Source organism: Marmota marmota, unplaced genomic scaffold (assembly GCF_001458135.2).
Source record: "Marmota marmota marmota unplaced genomic scaffold, marMar, whole genome shotgun sequence".
Lineage (NCBI taxonomy): Eukaryota > Metazoa > Chordata > Mammalia > Rodentia > Sciuridae > Marmota > Marmota marmota.
In genome coordinates this window covers 2,343,720-2,364,838 of record NW_025999942.1, presented here as the reverse complement: position 1 = coordinate 2,364,838, position 21,119 = coordinate 2,343,720, and the positions used below count along the sequence as shown (strand labels likewise).

Here is a 21,119-nt window from a genome sequence, read left to right as displayed (position 1 = left end):
AGTTGTAGTCTCTATCTGTTTTGGATATCAACCTCTTAACAGATACAGGATCTGCAAATATTTCCTCCCATTCCACAGGTCGTCTTCACCCCGTTGGCAGGTCCTTTGGTGTGCAGAGGTCTTAAGTTTGATGTGGTTTTGTCAGTTTTTGCTCCCTGTGCTTTTGGGGTCATGCAAAACAAGTATTGCCTAATCAAATGGCATGAAGCTGCCCCTGTTTTCTTCTCCGAGTTTTGTAGGTTTTTAAGATTTTTTTATTTATTCTTTTTGGCTGTACATGACAGTAGAGGATATTCAGAGTTTTATAGTTTTAAGTCTTACTTTTGGGTCTTTTAGCCCATTTTGAGTTAATTTTTTATGTGATGTAAGATGAGAGTTCAGGTTCACTCTTTTTTTTTTTTTTTTTTTTGCATTTCATCCACCTTTTATTTATTTATTTTTTTATTTTTTTTTCTTTTATTTTTTTAATTATTTTTTTATTGGTTGTTCAAAACATTATAAAGCTCTTGACATATCATATTTCATACATTAGATTCAAGTTGGTTGTGAACTCCCAATTTTACCCCAAATACAGATTGCAGAATCACATCGGTTACACATCCACATTTTTACATAATGCCCTATTAGTAACTGTTGTATTCTGCTACCTTTCCTATCCTCTACCATCCCCCCTCCCTCCCCTCCCATCTTCTCTCTCTACCCCATCCACTGTAATATCAACCATCAGGTTCACTCTTTTGTCCACTTTCCCAGCACCATTTCTTGCAGGGACTCTCCTCTCCTCCCTGAGCAGTCTCAGCATCCTCGTCTAGATCCATTGACCATATGCAAGGGTTTATTTCTGGGCTTTCCTTTTTATTCCATGGGTCTGTTAATCTGTCTTTATGTCAGCACCACACTGTTTTGACTATTTTATCTTTGTGATGTGTTTTAAGAGCAGGAAATGTGAGTCCTCTGACTTTGTTCCTTTTTATTTTTACTTGATAAATTCCAAAATGAATAATTTCATTAAAATCAGATGGGAAGTCACTATATTATAATATCATTTAGACAGATTTTCATAGTCAAATGAAAATGGAAGGTTGAGCAATTATTGAGTGTTATCTGAAAATTTGAAATGATTTACCTAGTTTCAAGGACAAATTTTGCTTCAACCTTAAATTATACAGATGTATTTGTACATTATAAAATTTCACAAAATAATTGCATCTGACCTGTTTTTTTTAGACTTGATTTATATCACTATTTTTGTCCATAGAAAAGTTGGAAGTTATATGTCTAGAAAAAAGAAAAGTCACATGAATTTCTACCATCTAGAAATAGCTACTACTACTGTTTAGTGTATTACACTCTTTTAAACATTTTTAAAACGCAAATGTGTACACAAATTTTTTATTTTCACATGTGTTGGTTAATAATCTCAGTGGATTTACTGAAAGTTCATATTTGTACAAAATAAAATTATGTGCACTTCTCTTCTTTTTTACTTAATCATACTTTGTGAATTAAAAAAAAAAATCCACACTATCATTTCTAAAAGCAACTTTCTACTCCATTGCCTTGGATCTACCTTGGTGGGTTATTTGCACTGGTAGGCATTGGAATTGTACTTAGTTCACTCCCACCCCCATAAACAATGCTTCGGTGATTCTATTGGTGCACATGCACCTTTGCCCAGTTGATTATCTTTTTAGAATATATTTCTAAGAATGAGAATACTAGGTAAACTCTTTTATTGAGTTTGATGATATATTTCTAAATTTCCCTCTTAAAAGTCACAATTTACATTGCCCCTTGAAGTGTACCTATTTGCCTTTGATTATACCAACACTGCACCAGTTTTTAAGTAAAAATGTTATATTTTCCCTTCAACTCACATTTACTTGATTAGTAATGAATTTAAGCATTTAAATATTGGATTTAAAAAATTTTTAATTGCATAGAGCTTTTTAGGGTTTTTGTCATTGTCGTTATTACTGCGGACTGAACCCAGGGGTGCTTTACCGCCAAGCTACATCCCCAGTCCTTTTTTATTTTTTATTTTGAGACATGGTCTCACTAAGTTGCTGAGCCTGGCCTTGGAATTGTCTTCCTTCTGTCTCAGCTACTTAAATTGCTGGAATTATTTTATTTACAAAATCTTAACCTTGTTAAGTTTATGCTCTTTTGGGATGAATGTTCTTTGCCTGTTTTTCAATTGTAGTGTCACTTTTACTCTAATGATTAAGTTTTCCCTTACAGACTTAAGTTACAGATAATACTATAATTAGGATAATTTTCAACTTTGTTACCTGGTATCTATGTTGATGATGCTTTATTTTTGCCCTTCAGATGTCTTCAAGTTTTGGGGTTTTTTTTTTTTTTTTTTTTGCAGGGGGTTGGGTACCAGGGATTGAACTCAGGGGCACTCAAACATTGAGCCACATCCCCAGTCCTGTTTTGAATTTTATTTAGAGACAGAGTCTCGCTGAGTTGCCTAGCATCTTGCCTTTGCTAAGGCTAGCGTTGAACTCGTGATCCTCCTGCCTCAGCCTAAAGCCACTGGGATTATAAGCATGTGCCACTATACCTACCCAGCTTCAAGTTTTTATTGAGGGGATGTAGCTCCGTGGTAAAGTGCCCCTGAGTTCAATTCCCAGTTTAAAATAAATAAATAAATAAAATAAAAATTTAGAAAAAAAGTTTTTGTTTGATTTTATTTTACTTTATTTCATTTGTTTATCTTTTATTCAAAGCTGTCAATCTCTTCCACTTTGATTTCTTATCGTGCCTAGAAAATCCCACGTCAGGATGTATAAGTATCTCTCTACATTTTTCCATTGTTTTTAGGGTTTGCGTGGCATTTTGGTCCTTGCATATCAAATGTTAAAAACTAGCACTTTATTTATAAAGTTTTCTAGTTCAATTTACAATAGAAATGCCAAAGAGCACTGACTTCATATTCCCTCACTAGTACTCTAACCCCAATATAGGAAAGGAATGGACTGAGACGAATCTATGATATAATGGAGTAGGTAATTATTAAGTGTCAGCTGCCTGCCCAGGAAGGCTCTAGATGTCCTTCTCTAAGACACTGTTGTAAGGAAGGCTTTGCATACTTTTTTTTTTTTTAACCACAGAACTGGTAATGGAGACTGCAGCACAGGTGTGATGTAAATTTTGTTGGCTGCAAATGTGGGCATAGATGACAGTGCTAACAAGGATTATTTTCCTTTCTCTTCCAGATTTTATAGGAAGACTAAACTTGTTGGCTTTCAAGACATGGAGTGTGTGCCTTGTGGAGATCCCCCTCCTCCCTACGAACCACACTGTGAGTGAACACGGTCAAGTCAAGCCAAGGCAGGGGCAGTGGGCCTTTTACAAAGTTTTTATTTCTTAAACCTTTCTTCAATTGGCAAAAGGAGCCAAATCTATCTCTACCATGGGGCTCATAGGATTCTTTTATCCCACTCCTAGCAGGACATAAAGCGTCTTTGTTGTGTGTCTCAGTCTTTAAACTGCCATTGATTTGAATCTCAAAGTGAAATGCAGACATTTTGCTGCTGCTGTGCTCCATTCAATTCTTATCTTTCATTTAGATACATAATGCAGGCAACTCCAATTAACTAGGTGGTCCAGACCCTAATGCTAAATGTCTTTGTGCTGTGGCCCCATGCATTCCTGGGTTTTCCTTTCTTAGTCCCCAGACATGATCATGTGGTGGTGTCTGCCTTTCCAAAGACAGTCCTGTCTGTGAATCCCCTGCCCTCATTAGCGTATCATTAGGTGGACTCCTAGTTCACTTGGTTTATTCCCTAACTTAACAAATAAATGAGAAGAGAGGTCTTACTGTATGCCAAGGATATAACCATTAATGAGACAATGGTATGTTTTCCTCTTCATATTAACATGAGTTAATCTTTTTGACCCTATATTTCCTTAGCTATAAAAGGCATTTGTTACAAGTTATCAACCATATTGATTTGGAATAGGAAGAAGAGTAACAGGTCACTCCTCTTAATTCTAAACCCGGCCAGTGAAAACCTGAGGATGCTGGCAAAGGGGAGAAGGCAGCAAGTGGGCTCCCCTGAGGATCCAGGGGACGCTCCTCTGTGTCAGAGCAGGGCTTTTGAAGTGCTGTTATTCACGTAACCCAGAATCAGCTAAGTCCAGGCAAGAGGATGCAGGAGCATAGGTGGCACAAGCCTTTCTAGGGAGCACTGTTGTGACACAATGCCTAATACATGGAGCCAGTCCTTTTCCTTCTTTCTACAAAGAAAGTTCCCTCCAAAAGAGTTGAAAGTTATTGCATCATTGGATAAGGGCATTAGTGTTATTTCTCTTTCCAAGAATGCCATGGAATTTTGCATTTCATATTATCATGTGAATTATGAACCAGAATGCATTACTCTCCATTCCTCACTTGAAGTGATAGAAAGTGGGAGCGAGGTGGGGGGAGTGGAACACTCTAATTTTTATAGAAAATCTGTATTGACCATCATTTTGATAATATGTAAACATCCACCAGTTCACTGCAGTGAACAAATGCAGTACTGAATGCCTGTTAGTTGTCAGTCACAGTACAGGTGCTTTGCTTATTTGTTTGACTTACTCTTCTCAATAAATTCTATCATCAGCCCCAATTTGCCAGTGAGAATATGGATCCAGAGATGTTAATAGTTTTCCATGTTGGCTGGTACATGGCAGAGACAGTATTCCAACCCAACTATGCTTAACACCAAATATTGGGCTCTTTCTACCAGGCTCTGTGTCTCCCTACAAAAAACATCAAACTATATGACCTGTCCTGCATGTTGACTTTTCTTATGTTGTTTGCTTTAATGTTTGCCAGTTAACAAAAACTCTAGAAATCCATTATATAGGGATTCTGAGAGGTGTTCTTTATGCAGTTGCACAGCCCATAAAGGACATGTCCTTTTGCCAGTTACAACTCAGCAAGCTGGGCATGCCCAGGGCTCAATCATCTGTGATTTAAGTTAAGAAGCAAGTTCAACCCAAACCATCATGCAGACACTCAGAGAAGTAATCAATATTGCCCAGCTTAGAGTTAATTAGTATTAAAGGTCCCCCCCCTTTACGGTATTTGGTTTAAATGTAATATAATCTAGTAAAAAGTTTGAAACTTTGGAACATTTTGCCTTTGAGGCTTTGGCTAAGCTTAGATGTCACAAATTAGCCTTTGAACATGGGCCACATGCATCTTTTCATGTCTTATGAAGCCCTTAAAAGGTGTAATTTTGAAAAGAAAATTAGTCTAACATAGATAGATAGATAGATAGATAGATAGATAGATAGATAGATAGATATTCTCCATGTGTGAAATTCTTTAGAAAGCAAAGAAAAATAAATCATTTGTCAAAGTAAAAAATACAGTGTGCACAGTGAAGGACCTTTCAAACCACAAAGTAAGACAGTCTGGTCCTCTTTAGTACGGTAATTCTTATCTCTGGAAAAGAAAGCTTGCTGCCTTTGGCTCTGTTCTTGGGAATGATTCCAGAATGCAAATAATCTCCTCAAAGGACATCTTGAAGTCTTTGGAGGAAATTGTGCAAGGCGCCTTATGTTTTCATTTCTTCTACTTCGGGCTTTTCAACTCATCCACAAAGGCTGCTTCTTGGTGATTTCCCCTGAGGAGTTCCTGTATCGTTGAGACTCATGGCTGTAGGAAAGGGATGACTCCCATGCTTTCCCAAGGAATGGGGATTTTTTTCAGGGATGCACGGGGTAATGAAGAAGCTGGGCCTTCCTGGAACCCAGGAGTCAGTCCTAGGTGGCCCTGAGGGTCATAGCTTCCCTACAATTGGAGGTTCTGCACGCTGTGTGGGGCCCTGTCGTCAGCACAACCACTTATGTCCTCTAGTTCTTTTTCATGCTTCTAACAGCCCACTTTGCTCTGTACTTGCCTGTTCACGTTTCATCATCCTGTGAGGCAGGACCTTTCTTGGTGACCTGTAGAAATAGTCATGCACCACCTAATGTTACACTCAGTGATGGACTCAGTAATGGACCCTGTGACTCTGTGAAGGACCCTGCAGTGGTCCCAGAGGATTATAGCAGAGCTGAAAAATTTCTGTTGCCTCATATTTTTGCTGTACATTTTCTATGTTTAGATACACGAATACCATGTGTTACAGTCACCTACAGTATTTAGTACAGTAGCACACTGTACAGTTGTAGGCAAGAAGCAATATGTTATACCATATAGCCCTGGTGTGTAGAAGGCTGTAACTCTAGGTTTGTGTAAGTAAATAATTTACTCTATGTTTTTCACACAGTGACACAATTGCCTAATAAAGTTTTTTTTTGTTTGTTTGTTTTTTGGTACTTGGGATTGATCCCGGGCGCTTAACCACTGAGCCACATCCACCAGCCCTTTTTATATTTGATTTAGAGACAAGGTCTCACTGAGTTGCTTAGGACCTCAATATGTTGCTGAGGCTGGCTTTGAACTCACAATCCTCCTGCCTCAGCCTCCTGAGCTAATGGGATTACAGTGCCACCACACCTGGCCCCTAATAAAGCATTCTTAGAACATATCCCTGTCATTAAGCAATAGCTGACTGCACTTGAATGGCTGCTGACTGCCAGCCACACGTGGGGAACAAGCAGAGCCCTTCCTCTTTGCAGAGCTTACAGTCTAGTGGGGGAGTAGTCAAATAAATACTGACTCTGAATTAAACAGTATACCCAAACCCCACATGCAAATGCAAAACGTGACAATGATGGGTCCCCTTCCTGGCACCGTGCACAGTGCTCTAAGAATGTCTGTGTAATGAGCAATGGTGTGGTGGGGTCGGCATGGCTTTCCTGAACAGTAGCTTTTGAGTCATGATTGAAAGGATCATCCTGAGGAGAGGAAACACAATAGGAGACTAAACAGAAGGACCAAAAGGAAGAGTGAAGCATGCCCTGACACTTTGGATAGAGAAGTCAGTGAACACTAGAAATGTCCTCTGGACTTGGAAGCCCTGAGGTCTTTGATGTCATCAATAAGAGCCCTGCAGTGAGTAGTGGAAACAGAGCAAGATCATGATGAAATTAGAAGCTAACATCAGGAATGGAATGGAGATGGCCACCGTAGACCACCCATTCCAGATGTTTGCCTGTGAAGAAGCAAACAGGGTGATGGGTGAAAGAGCTGTGTGGGTGATGCCGGGCTTTTTAATTTCGCAGTTTTATGTCATTTAACAATGGGACTTGTTCTGAGAAACGAATCATTAGGCAATTCCATTGCTGTGTGGATATCATAGGGTATGCTTACATGAACTCAGACCCTGTGTTGTCAGTAGATGATATCATCTTGTGAGATCACTGCCATCACATTATGTCATTGACCAAAACGTTGTTATGTTGTGCACGACTGTCTCAGTTTTTAGGTAAGAGATACATCTGCATGTTTGAAGATTGGAGGGACGGTTCTATTTGACGATTGAGGATTTCTTTCTTTCTTTCTTTTGAAATTGAGGATTTCATATGAGACAATTAGAGTGTGACCAGGTGGATGGAGGAGGATCCAAGCACAGGAGGTGGGTTGGCCAACCCACCATGATGGGCTTCTTCATTCCATGGCAGGAGTGTGGAGGGTTCTGCCTCACAGAGACAGACAGGAGTAAGGCAGGAGCCAAGGAACTCCGAAGCTGGAAGAGCACAGATGTTAGAGGTTCTCAGCACAGAGTGGGGAGGAGCTGTTGGATCAGTAAAATAGAGTGTCAAAAGTCCCACTGAAGACTGTGGTCAAAGTGTGGCATTAGTTTGCTTCTCCTAAGACATTTCTAGGGGCTTCTGCTATGAGGTTGTCTGAATTTGCCCCAAGACATCCAAGCCTCTTTAAAGAGGATGGCCATCTAATAGCATGAATATAACTTTAAATGAATGCAAGTACATTTTCTTATATTTATGCAATATCTGAGACGAACTAAGCAACAATAGAAAATGCAAGGCTGAAAACTTCCCAAGTTTCTGTCACCTGTCCAAGGGCCACCCTGATTCCATACCTGTTGATGGCTGGTATAATTTTGGGAAGTGACAAAATTCCCCTAGGGGTAGATTTCTTCCCCTATTAAATGGAGTGATACCTGTTAAGGTAAGTGCTAACTGAGATCATGTGACTGCCTTGAACAGTGTCTGGCTCTGGCAGGGTTGACTTCCTGGCTTACTCCTTTGGGCTCTTAATGATTGCTTAGCTCTTCTCTCTTGGTGTTTGGAGAAGCTGCTATCTTGATGAAGAAGCCCAGGACTGTCCAGGAGATGTGGTTCAAAGAAAAGCAGCGAGACTGGCATTGCCTGGCTCCAACCCCACTCAACAGGAAATGGTATGATGGGAAGTTGAGGAGAATTCAGCCGTCAGATCATAAATATGTTCTCTACAGCTTAAATGTGCAATCGACAATATCTAAAATCAGGGCCAATGGCAGGTTCCTGGAGTCCCAGCTACTCTGGAGGCTGAGGCCGAGGGTTCAGATTCGCATCTTGGCTCTGTATTGTACTGTAGCATAAGCTCAGGCAGACCCTCTCCCTTCTTGGAATTTCTGTTTGCTCCCTAGAAAATGGAGATGATAATGCCATGTCTATAAATTTGAGATAGAACTAGGTGAACTATAACATAATACCAGCCAGAAGAGCAGCTGGGCCTGTCTACATGCTGGCCTGCCTTGTTCCACAGTGAACTCACCTGCCCTCCCTCCCCTGGGCCTGCCCCACCAGGTGTGCTGTTTGGAGGGTGCCTGGTTGGTGTCCCCTCCTGCGAGGAACCCATGATGCATAGACTTTGATGTCTGCCTTGCTGGTGCTTCACCTCTGCTGGTGGGTAACCAGGGAATGATACTTAAAGGGGCCACCATGGAGTTTGGCATTTAGAAAGCTCTCATGGCTAGACTGGCTGAGGACACCTACCTTCAGCTAGTTCATTTCCTTTGTAGTCCATTCCTGAGGCTCCAAGCCCCACTACTCACGGATGAGCACGAAGCCCCTGCTCCTGAAATAATGATGGATTAGTGATGGTAATCAGTCAGTCCACCCATAACTCCTTCATCAGGTCACTGATAGCATCAGTTAGTGATGATGACTGTGGGCAGGGAGCACAGGGGTGATCAGTGTGGCATTACTGTAACTTGGAGATAAATAAAAGGCACACTGTGTATAGAAATAACAACTGCAGGCTTTGCTCTTACTGAATCTTCTGATCCTAACAATGTGCACCCATTTGGAACATTCAGGAGAAATAGAGAAAAACACATGTGAAATTTTAGAACTATATCCTGCCTTGGGTCTGATAAGGAAGAAATGCAGATTTTGTTCGATTTCTTTGAGCAATGTTTACTTAATTTGGAGCAAATACTGTGGTTGGAACAAATGGTTTTGAAAAAAATTCAAAGTGGTTTTCACCAGAGGACGACTTTATTTAAGTGTATTTAACCTAGATGTTTGCTTTGTTCTCAAGGGCTTTGTAAAACAAGCCACGTGATTCCAAAGAGATAGAGATCAGATAAATCACTGCATGGGAGAAAAAAAAAAGCAGGAGCTATGTTGACCTGTAACTGTTTAGGAATTTTACGTGGCTCGGTACACAGAAAACAGTTCCTTGTACCATTAGGTAATAAATCACATTATTAAAAGATGATTATTTTCCAAAGGAAATTTAAAGTGTCTTCTTATATAACAAATGCAAGTAATTTCAAACTGAACTTTTAAATGAACTTTCTAAAGAAATATTTGCTCATTAAAGATAACTTTTTAAAAGTTTTTTTAAAATTTAAACTTTATTTTATTTATTTGATTTTATGTGGTACTGAAGATCGAAGCTAGGGCTTCACCCATGCTAGGCAAGCCCTCTACTACTGAGCTACAACCCCAGCCCTGCTTAATAGAAAAAAAGGTTGGGGAACAGCAATATTCCCCTAAATTAAACATTCTCAGTGTTAACAAAATACAGCAAAAAAACATACAGCATTTTGAGGTTTTTCTTTCTAAATTAATTTTTTAAATGTAGATGTAAAGGCTTAATGGTAGAGCACCTGCATAGCATTTGTGAGGCCTTGGGTTCAATCCTAGCATAAATATATATGTGTGTGTGTATATATGTATATATATATGTGTGTGTGTGTGTGTGTGTGTGTGTGTGTGTGTATATATATATATATATATATATATATATATGTGCTATTTTTATCTTTTTCCCACTTTGGTTATAGTTTTTCACGTATTACTCATAAGCATTATTTTAAAGGCTGTATTGAATAATGTGTCATAGAGGTATTTGCACTGAGCTGACTTTTAAGGCTGTCTCCAGTACACACATTGCCATTCAGCAGTGAGGGCAGGATGCAGGCAGGATGAGGCAGTCATTTATGGACTGACAGATTGATGCCCACAAGTCTATTAATGTCCAAAGACACTCCTATTTTTAATTTCTTAACATGCAATGCCTAGATATTTGTAGTAAGAATGCCTGGCAAACACCTCTTTTAAAGAAAACAAAAACAAATTTAAGAGGACATGAAGTGTGAGTCTTTTGAAATCAATGCCAATATGGGTTTCAGGTTTTCTTTAAGAGAAGGGAGGGGAGGCAGAGGCATGGGAAGAGGAGAAGCAGCAAGTTCCTTGTGGCAAATTCCAAATTGACCTCAGCTTTTTCCTGAATATTTTACTTCCTAACCCTGAGGTTAAGAAACCAGTTCCTGGTACCCTCCCAGCACCTAGTACTCATAATTCCTAGGGACTTAAAACACTTGAATCTGATCAGAGAAAATGACTATATAATGGGATACAGAAGGGAATATATAGGATCCAAAATCACTTTCTGGAAACAGCATGTGATTTTTATTATATGTAGGTATGATTTTACTTTTGTTTCTGCATCAGTTTTTCTGATGAGTTTGCTAATACTTGATGGCCTGATTTTCCAGAGCACTTACTGGAGTCTCTGCATTATGGGTCCACAGAGTCCTAATGAAGGGCTCAGTTTACTGAGGGTTTTGAAGTAGTTTATGGTCCTCAGACCAAGACTCCTGAATGTCCAGCCAGGGGATTGCTGGCAGGGGTGCTGCTTGTGGTACCTGGCTGTGGGGGTTGCTTCAGAAACGATGAGTGCTCCTGCCCATTTTATTTTATTTTTTGAGGTTAACATAATATTGTATTTCTAAAATTTATATATGATAGCAGAATGCATTACAATTTTTATTAAATATATAGAGCACAATTTTTCATATCTCTGGTTGTATCATTATTATCCTGCCCATTTTAAACAAATATCTACCTCCTGCAATCCTGCTAACCAGAACGTGTAGGATAAGAAAGATAAAACAATGAGATCAAAGGAAATTTAGCACAGACAAAACAGCCCCTAGCTTTTGGAATACAGATTAGAAAGCCAGCCATGCCCTCTGACATTTGAAGCAGGGATTCCTTCCTGTACTCATCCGTTCATTGGTTGCTTTAAATAGGATTGCTCTTTCTGCCTTTCTTTCCACTTTCTGTAGTGAAGTGCTTTTCTTTAACCTGTCTCTTTCTTGTTTGGTGTTATTATGTGATGTCATTATTTTATTGAAAACAGTTTGAAATAGTGGTAAAGGTTGCTTATGCGGAAACCCAGCTGACAACACAAAAATCAACCAGTTGTCCCTGTGAAGTCCCAACACTTTGGCTCTGTGTTGAGAAAACACCTTGTAAGCCCTCCCTTAGAATCCATTTTATTTATTTGTTTGTTTTGTTTGTTTGTTTATTGCAAGCATCGCTGTACCAAACCAGCCGTGGTAGAGGGAACTGTAAGAGAGGAAGAAACTCCTAGAGGCAGAGAGATGGATGCAAGAGGAAATGAAAGGGCAGCCTGCAGTCAAGTAGGGAGGAGTCAGTTTTTACCAAAAAAGCAGCCACAAGAACCCAAAACACTCTGTAATTTTGTGACATTTAGTATAGAACAAACAGACCTCCTTATCCTAATGACTGACCCCTGAGGTTTCTCTCTAATGCCTCTCAGTATGATAATTATAGTTCTCATTATTATTCTGGACCCCAAAAAAGGGCGGAGAGGATGATCAAATTACATTCGTGGAAGATTTTTTTTTTTCCTTGTGGGGCTGGGAATCCTCAGAAAGTGCTCCACAACTGAGTTATCTGCCCCCACCCAGCTAAAGTCTTTTTAAGAAGGCTGTTGCAATTCATTTCAGAATGATATCTCTTGAAAATGATCAATCTTTTTTTTTAAGCTTATCTGCTTATCATGGTCAACAATTGTTGTTAAAAATATGCTGAAAATTTGTTAAAGCATGCTTCTCATTTTCTGGGATGTTGAAAACACTGGCTGGGCAGTTTACACATCCTGACGTCTTCAGAGAAAAAGTGCATCGTCAACATAATTGCTTTGTATGATTATTTGGCTATTTCCAACACATATCTTCCAAATGTCTTTCCCAAGCTCCAGTTTCATTAAAGTTACAACAAAACAGAAAATTCTTTTTTAAAGTTTCTTAAACTTATGTGCTCTGCATTTATTCTTTTCTCCCAGTATAAAACTGCCAAATATTCATAAGCCATTAACTTTGTCTGTTATCAGTGAAAAAAAGAGAAAAAATAAATAATGTGACTAAATTCACAGCACCCCTTGAACCTGGCAGGAGCTGGTGCTGAGGGTCCCTGTTTGCCTGAGACTGTCTGGGAGGCCCAAAGGCTCAGGAGAAAGAAGACTTTGATCAGGCCCTCTGAGAATTGTCCCAGTTGCCTATTACCCAGTCACCAATAAATCCAACTTCTTTAGCTCTTATCCTCGGTCTTTTTTAGGCATTTAAAGCTGGTGAGCTGGTTTAAATATTTACACATGAAGAAACAGGTTGTGGTTTGTTAAAGGGTATCGATAAATTAAGTGAATTTTAGATTAAGTGAAGTTTATCTAAAAAAATATAAAGTCCAGCAGGCCTCTTTCACTAAGTTGTGGACTTTTACAAATGGACCAGTGACTTGTGAGTGTACCCAGTAAATGCTAAAAATAAATAAATGTGAGATTATGGAGAAAAACAGTCTAACAGTTGATGCCAACCCTGCAGTGGAAATACTCCAAAGATTAAGCTCAGAGATCAGTTCTGGGGCATTTAATTCTCTTGAGGTGGCATGTGCAGGAGACAACTCTGTCCCCTGTGGGCTCACACAATTATCATTTAAAAAGGGAGGAAGTGATTTTTTTTAAAACTCTTTCAACGTAAGTTTTCTGAGACATAACTTCCATACAAGAGGATGCATCTATTTTAAGTGAGTTTTGACAGATGTGTTATACATTTTGCTAATGATTGTTCCTGATGAAGACACAGGATACTTCTGTCAACTCCAAAAGGAAAGTGATGCCTTTTAAGCATTATCTTTCCTGGAGTGGCCTCGGAGAGGTTCTCTTTATGAACTATCTTCAGGATGTTATTTAGACATCTTTTTATTCTCACACTATTTTAAAATTCATGCATGTATGTATTATCATGTTCTAACCATGTCTCATTTTTCCATCAAGAGACCTAAGGGTTATGGTATAAAATTTTGTCTTTACATGACTTTCTGCAAAATCTCCAGTATTGAACTTTTAAAAATATCATTGAAAATTAATAATTCCTGAAGAGCTTGCTAGAAGACTTGCTTTTCTTAAAACGAGAAAAAAATTATTTTAAAAATCTTACTATTTGACTGTTCAACTCAGGAAGCACGTCAAGGAATACCTTTTGAGTGCAGGAATGCAAAGTGCTTTGTAAAGACATCTCCCCTGTGTTGGGTAGCTCAGCTGCCCTCTCCTTCAGTGATAATATCCCAAGCACAGATGAAGGCACTAGGAATCCCAGGTGAAAACCACACACTAAATTTCTTGTCCTCAGGGAGTTGAAATGATCCAGAGAGGAGATGTAATTTATGATAAGGTGTTGAGGAAAGGCCTAACTAAGGTGGGCTTTGGTCAGGGCCTAAAGGAGGGGCAGGGGAATGGCCCGCTCAACAGGCTGGAGTCCAGTGTGTGCAGTGGATGGAGTGGGGTGTAGATCTGGTAGACCATCCAAGAGACTCTTGTGAGCTGGGAGATGTTCACTACAGGAATGGCTGCCATTGAGAATAGGCTTCCAGGGAATGAGAGAGAAAGCAGAAACTTAATATTCTAGTTAAGTAGAATATTTACAGCAGATATGATGAATGCATGCACTTTGAGGAACAGGTTTTCCACCCCTTTCTCAAGAGTTGATTATTAGTTTAATTAATTTAATCATTGCAATTTATTTAATTTATCTTAAATATATTCTATTTGATTGCTTTAACTATGTTATTTTTAAATAACATATTGGTTATACAGTTGGCTTTCCATATCTAAGAGTTCACATTTGCAGATTCAACAAACGATGAAAATATTAGAAGAAATACATCTGCACTGAACATATACAGACACCTTTTCTTGTCATCATTCCCTAAACAATACTCAACTATTTATATTTTATTAGATATTGAGATATCTAAAATGATTTAAGTATACAAGGATGCAGGTTATATATGAAAACTTAGCCATCTTTATAAGGGACTTGAGCATCCTTGGACTCTGGAATCCAAGTGAAGAGGGGATATCTGAGATTGATCCCCCAAAGATACCAAAGGACAATTGTGGGGTTTTTTGGCTCCTTGTGAGGTCAGTGAAAATCATGGAATAACATTTGGTTGATTTTTTTTTTTTCCTAAACCAAGGCAAGAAACACATTTGGAAGAGATTAACAAGATTTTACATCATACCATAAGATTTTGCATCATCATAAGTGCTGTCTATTATTTTAGGCCCCAGGGACACAGATAAAGGTCTAAAACTAAAATCAAATCAGGGGGTGTTCTCGCTAATCTCTAACCCCAATTGGAACTAAAATTGGTAGTTTTGCATAATGACCACATTTGATCATCTCAAGACTAATGCAAACTGGTATGTATTTGATGTCTTTCATGGATTGGCTCATTTAATCTTCACTGTGAAGAAAACTTGATTTTGAGCCCTGGTCCTAACACTTAATTTTCAGATAAATAATTTAATTTTTGTGTCTCTCTTTCTTCATGTACCAGAAGACTCTAATAATTGTAAGAGGCAACAAAAGATGGGTTGAATTCCTAAATCAGTTTCATGTTCCAAATCTTAAGAAAAGTGTAGTCTGTCTGGTCTAACCCAGAGTCTTTTGCTCTTTCCTTTAAGTCCTGTTAATTGTAAAATTATCAATCAATAAGCAGTAACAATTTTGCTGGAATTGGAGTTAGCATGAAATACTGTCTAATCTACATTTCTCTTTTCACAAACCAGACCAAATCAGTCTGGTTAAATTGTGCACATATACACAGTTTTTCTTAGTTGGAAGTTAATGGGTAGAAATAATTTGAGTTTCATCATCTGAGAATAATTTCACAGGAGATTACTTCTTTAAATACTGCAGTAAGGTAAATAAGAATTATCCACTTTACTAATAACAGGGAACCTGAGATTGCAGGATGCAAGGTCCTTAGGCTACAGCATGCCCATCTTAGCCTGGTCTTCTCCACAGATGAGGTAAAATAGACAAGGCCATACTTTCATAGGGACATGGAGTCAGGGTTTCATATGGAGTCTGGCACTCAAAGAGTTAAGGAGATTCCTTGCTCTGAACAGGGAGGGCAGAGACCCAAGTTTTGTGTCTTTGTTCCAATTCCCAGATGGCAATCCTGTCTTAGTCCCAATTGAAGCACAACTATTTTTGAGCCTGCTAGCCCTCAGCACAGATGTTCAAGGCCATAATGATGTGTTTCTTTTATGGTGTCTTTTCTGTTTCTTGGTGTAGAAGTTTAAAAGCTTCATTGTTTCATCAGTCAAATAAACACAACAAGACCTTATAGGTCGGTGAGATAATAAAAAGAAGAAAAACATTCTTGAAAGCAGGGAAATTTCTTTTAACTTTATTGTCTTTGCAGAGAAAGACTGTAGACAATCTGTTGCCATTTTGTGGCTTATACTTTTTTTCAGTGTTAATTATGGCATTTATAGTAATTAAAGTACAAAACAGTTATACTTAGAATCCACCAAGTGCCAAAGAGGAATCTCAAGTAATGAACTCGCTCCTGGCATAACAGACTTTCTTTGAACAGGGCATGGTGGTAAATGTCTTCAGTCAATCATGGAGTCAGAACTGTGGGCGATGATGGCCCACAGTTCACCTCCCTGCCTGGCCAGCCACTCTCCTGTGGTAACTGCTTTTTCTGTCTTTCCTTTTTTCCTCCTTTCCCACCTCAAAGACATGCATGATAATATTGGGCCTATACAACCCCAGTGGGAAACAGATCTCTAGGCTAAATCATCTGGAAGCAAGATTGAGACTTGTTTTTTGTTTTTTTTTTATAAAATAGGATTTATAACTCACACCCAGTAGAACATTGGTGGGGAAAACTGCTTTGGTTTAGATTCCACATTTTCCCTGACTCCATGTCCCTATGAAAGTATGGCCTTGTCTATTTTACCTCATCTGTGGAGAAGGCCAGGCTAAGATGGGCATGCTGTAGCCTAAGGACCTTGCAACCTTTGTTCAAAACATTACAAAGCTCTTGACATATCATATTTCATACATTTGATTCAAGTGGATTATGAACTCCCATTTTTACCCCGTATACAGATTGCAGAATCACATCGGTTACACATCCACGATTTTACATAGTGCCATACTAGTGTCTGTTGTGTTCTGCTGCCTTTCCTATCCTCTACTATCCCCCCTCCCCTCCCCTCCCCTCCCATCTTCTCTCTCTACCCCCTCTACTGTCATTCATTTCTCTCTCTTGTTCTTTTCCCTTTCCCCTCATTTCCTCTTATATGTAATTTTGTATAACAATGAGGGTCTCCTTCCATTTCCATGCAATTTCCCTTCTCTCTCCCTTTCCCTCCCACCTCTCATCCCTGTTTAATGTTAAAGATTGAGAATTGTAAGGACTAAATTCTATTAAATTATTTACTAGGTCTCTATTATTATGACCTTCAGTCTTCCAGCAGCCAAGTCCCTACCTTAGATTTTCTTCCCTTGTGATAATGTATCTCTGTTTCATGGTTAAACTTCAGAATGCTGCCACTTGCCAGCCACATCCTGCATGCATCCACCAAGGACCTCTCAATCGTTCTGACTTTTTTTTTTTGCAGTGCTAGGGATTGAGCCCAGGGCCATGTGTGCGCTAGGCAAGTGCTCTGCCACTGAGCTACACTCTCAGCCCTTCCTTCTTCACACTTGCCCCATTCTGTCCCTGGGCTGCTGAGGATCCCTTCATGCTGTTTTCCTTTAGTTTTATTGCAGTCTCATGATCACATTTCTGCTAGTGTTAGATACTGTCTACATCTCAAAGACTGGAAAACTATATTTTTATCTCGTTCATCTATAATGTTCTTTTGTCTTGTTAAGAAGAAATCAGGGGCTGGGGATGTGGCTCAAGCGGTAGCATGCTCGCCTGGCATGCATACGACCCGGGTTCGATCCTCAGCACCACATACAAAGATGTTGTGTCCGCCGAAAACTAAGAAATAAATATTAAAAAATTCTCTCTCTCTCTCTCTCTCTTTAAAAAAAAAAGAAGAAGAAATCAGATCTGTTCAGCTCAATCCCTTACAAGGACCATTACTTTTCATTTTCTGGATAGAAGCATTCACATTTTATACTAATAAATAAAATCCAGTCAAATTTAAAGAAAAATTTAAACATCCTTACCACTTTCTGTTGATAATAAAGCTAACAGTGACTCAGTAACTAGTCATGACAGGTGTTGCTGGGACACTTGCGCAGATCATACTCCTTCTGTTCTTCTCCCAGGTGCCACCCCTTTGCTCGTGGTGTCTCCCACCAGTGTTGGGAGCAAACCATGAAGGGTGACACCTCAGAATCCCTGTTTTCTGCTTGTTTCTTAGGTGGCTTCACAGACATTAAAGTGTGGTGTGAGCCAAGCAGACTTCTGTGGCCAGTCTGCCAAGTAGGGAAGTGGTCTGTGTGCCCTGAGCTGGCAGGACATAGGTCAGGTAGGAGACCATGCATTTGAGAGGGGAAAAGGGAAACAAGAACTAAAGCAGCTGTGGGAGGAAGGAGAAGCAACCTCCGGGAAGGGGACTGGAAAAACAATTTCTAAAGAAGTATATACTGCAGGGTTTAGTGGATATGCTAAAATCTTAATTTTCCAGAAATCAAAATACAAAGAACTTATTACTGCAGTCAGAATGAATTATGATAGTGTGGTTTTCAGCTTAGGAACAACAGCAGCCAAAAAAAAAAAAAAAAAAAACTTATATTGGCACAAGCACAGTGATTTGTGCTTATGTTGTTGAGTACCATCAGTTTACTTCACAGTTTTAGATGATGTTTTCATATGACTAACACACTTGGGTGCTGAGGAATGGAGCAGTGAGGAGAGTTCTGTGTGACGCTATCAAAAAAGAAAGGAGTTTGGCTGCCCGAGGGACTATTAAAACACATGGAGGCTGTTTATGTGGTTGGAGGAGGTTTGCATGGAAAAGACCATCTCCATTGAACAAGGAACCAAGCCCGCACCAAGTAGAGCCCTGGACCCTTCTGGCTTAGTTTTCAAATCACTATTAGTAACCAAGCAGATTAGTAATACAAGTCAGAAAACAGCAGGTTATTTTCATCAGAATAATTAGAAACCCACATTTCTACCTCATCCTGCCAGCTTATTGACAAATAAATGCTATCACCAACTTCCTTGACTACTAAGTGTATCCAGCTTTGAGGGAGAGAGATTCTCTCCAGGTAAAAATTAAAAGGTAAAGGCAAGGAGTGAAGGTAGAATTGGCTGGAATATCACCAACATTGGATGTGATTTTCATGGGTCGGTTTATATCTGGGGCTAGAAATGCTATGGAGAGCCAGGTGATCTTCTGGTCTTCCTTCTCCCTTTCATCCTCTTCCTCTCAAGTGTAAGAATCTCTCTCTCCATGTTGGTCATTCAGAATGTCACAGATGTTCATCTGAGTGTCACCAATCCCCTCTTGTGACTGAACTAAGTCCAACCGACTTGTCTTCAAAGAAAATTAGCATGTGCTCCTGGAACTTCTCTTTTCTACTGCCATCCTTGTTAGTAACAGGAGACCCTTTGAATATTGACAGCAGACCTGGACAAACATGTACCTATGGAAGAAAATGTAGATTTTTTTCTCTTTCCCTTTCAGGCTCATTTCTATCAATCCCTTTTCCTTCCATGTTCCCTTTTGTCGTGTGATTTAAATATGTGGTGATATTTTTGCTTAACATTGGTTTTCGTTTCTACCCTTTATAGTTAAATCTAAACCATTAAAAAACAAAATTATAACAAATCTAATTGTTATGTTCTTAATTGGCTTTATTTGCTGTTCCAGAATCTGGCAGCAGTCATTACCAAAACTGGTTTAGATAGCTCTGCCCAGCCACATGGACAAGTTATATTTATAGCCACAGAAAAGGAAGTGAGGTCCAGAAAATGAAAGAGGTTATAGCTCCTGCCTGTCTTATCTACATGTCTGTCTCATTTAGACTAACCCGTTATAGTCTTTTACATCTCAAGTTAGGGAGCAATTCAGGTGTATGAGGAGACCTTTAGGCCAAATTTAAGATATGTAGATGGGTAGCTTCAGACCAGACTTAACAAAGCCATGGTCTTAGTGCTCAAGCAGCTAGAGAAGAAAGAATCAATCTGTCTAAATTTTAACACCAACAATACTCAATAAAAACCTTTGGAACAGATTTTGAAATTGCCACAGAAGTCATAATACTAAGTCATAATACTTAGTCATGATACCAAGTCATAATAGTACCAGTGTGCATCTCAATCATGCAGATGTAGTACTCTGAAGAAGTGTTATCAGGAAAAGTAGGTACAGGTGCTATAGCTGGTCTTCCTCAGCTCTGGAGTGAGAACCTTAACCATGCGCATTCCTTTAAGGATTTGTCAGGGTTTGCCTCAGCACAGCATTGCGAGAGCTATCTCTGTAACTGATAAATAATATTTAAAATTCTCTTACTTGCCTACCACAAATTTTTTTCTTCTAAAGGGTTTTCTTAGTACTGGCTTTACCATTTTATTCACAATATTCTTTGAGGATTGTTTTGTGTTTGCTAACTGTTGCTAAATGTTACCAATTAAGAGATCATTGTGGTAATGCCCTTTGAGATTTTTAGGTAAAAATAGTAGCATCTAAGTCTTTTGTAAAAAAAAAAAAATGTAAACTTCCAGAGAAAACTATTTGGGTTTGTTTTTATCATTATCTTTCCTTTTTAACTTTCCCATGCTCTAGGGATGTGAGGACACATGCAGGAACAATCAGTTGTATGTAATTTATTCCATCAATTTGCTCAGCCACCCACCTACTGTATAGATGGCTTCAGTTAAGAGACAATCTAGATCCTGACATAGCATAATATCTGATTCCAAATAATAATAGGAGATGCATGGCCTACTCTTAGGAAAGTTTGACTATGTGCCATGTACCACGCAATTTGTTCTCACAAAAATCCTATTAAGGCAGGTACTGTCACTTCTGGTTTTACAAATAAAGAAACTGAGACAAGAGGTTAACATTTGCTTGTAAATGGCAAACCCAGGATTTGAACCCCGATTGTTGACTGCAAAATTGTTTACACATTAGAGTGTGCAGCACCTTCTGATAAGTTTTAAAGCCAGGAGAAGAGAGAAGGGAAAGGACTGATGGTCTGCTCATTTGCATGCAGCCCATTTTGAGGGAGGCTTCCATCTAAATCCTGCTTGTTATTTTTTTAAAATTGCTGTTAATTGTACATATTTGTGAGATACAATGTGGTGATTTAATTTGCATGTACTTTGAGCCATCTGAATCCTTTCAAAAATTTCATCTGTGATCCCTCAAAAACAAAGTGCTTAAATTGATCAATTAAGCACCACTTCAGGATCTGCCTCCACCAGAGGCCTCACCAAAACTTCAAGTCAGTTCTTCCGAATGCGTGTTTGCTAGTTTACTTCTCACTTAGTAAAATCAGGTTCGTGCACATACCGCTTTAATATGTGAACTGTTTGTTGCACTGAGTCTACTATTTCCGTCTGTTACTAGCATGTTTATTAATTTATCTGGGCTATCATTTCTCTCATTTTCTGCTTCATCTGTAGGCCTAATT

The 21,119-nt window shown here is 39.0% G+C and overlaps 1 protein-coding gene across 5 annotated transcripts in view; it reads left to right on the top strand.

The window, feature by feature from the left end:
• Window positions 1–21,119, top strand: part of Tnfrsf19 (TNF receptor superfamily member 19) — a 94,102-nt gene that overhangs the window by 42,544 nt on the left and 30,439 nt on the right. For all 5 annotated transcript variants that reach the window (XM_048801277.1, XM_015498708.2, XM_048801276.1 and 2 more), the window contains one exon: window positions 3,225–3,310. In XM_048801277.1, the coding sequence (XP_048657234.1) occupies window positions 3,225–3,310 (86 nt within the window). The remainder of the gene's footprint in view (window positions 1–3,224; window positions 3,311–21,119) is intronic.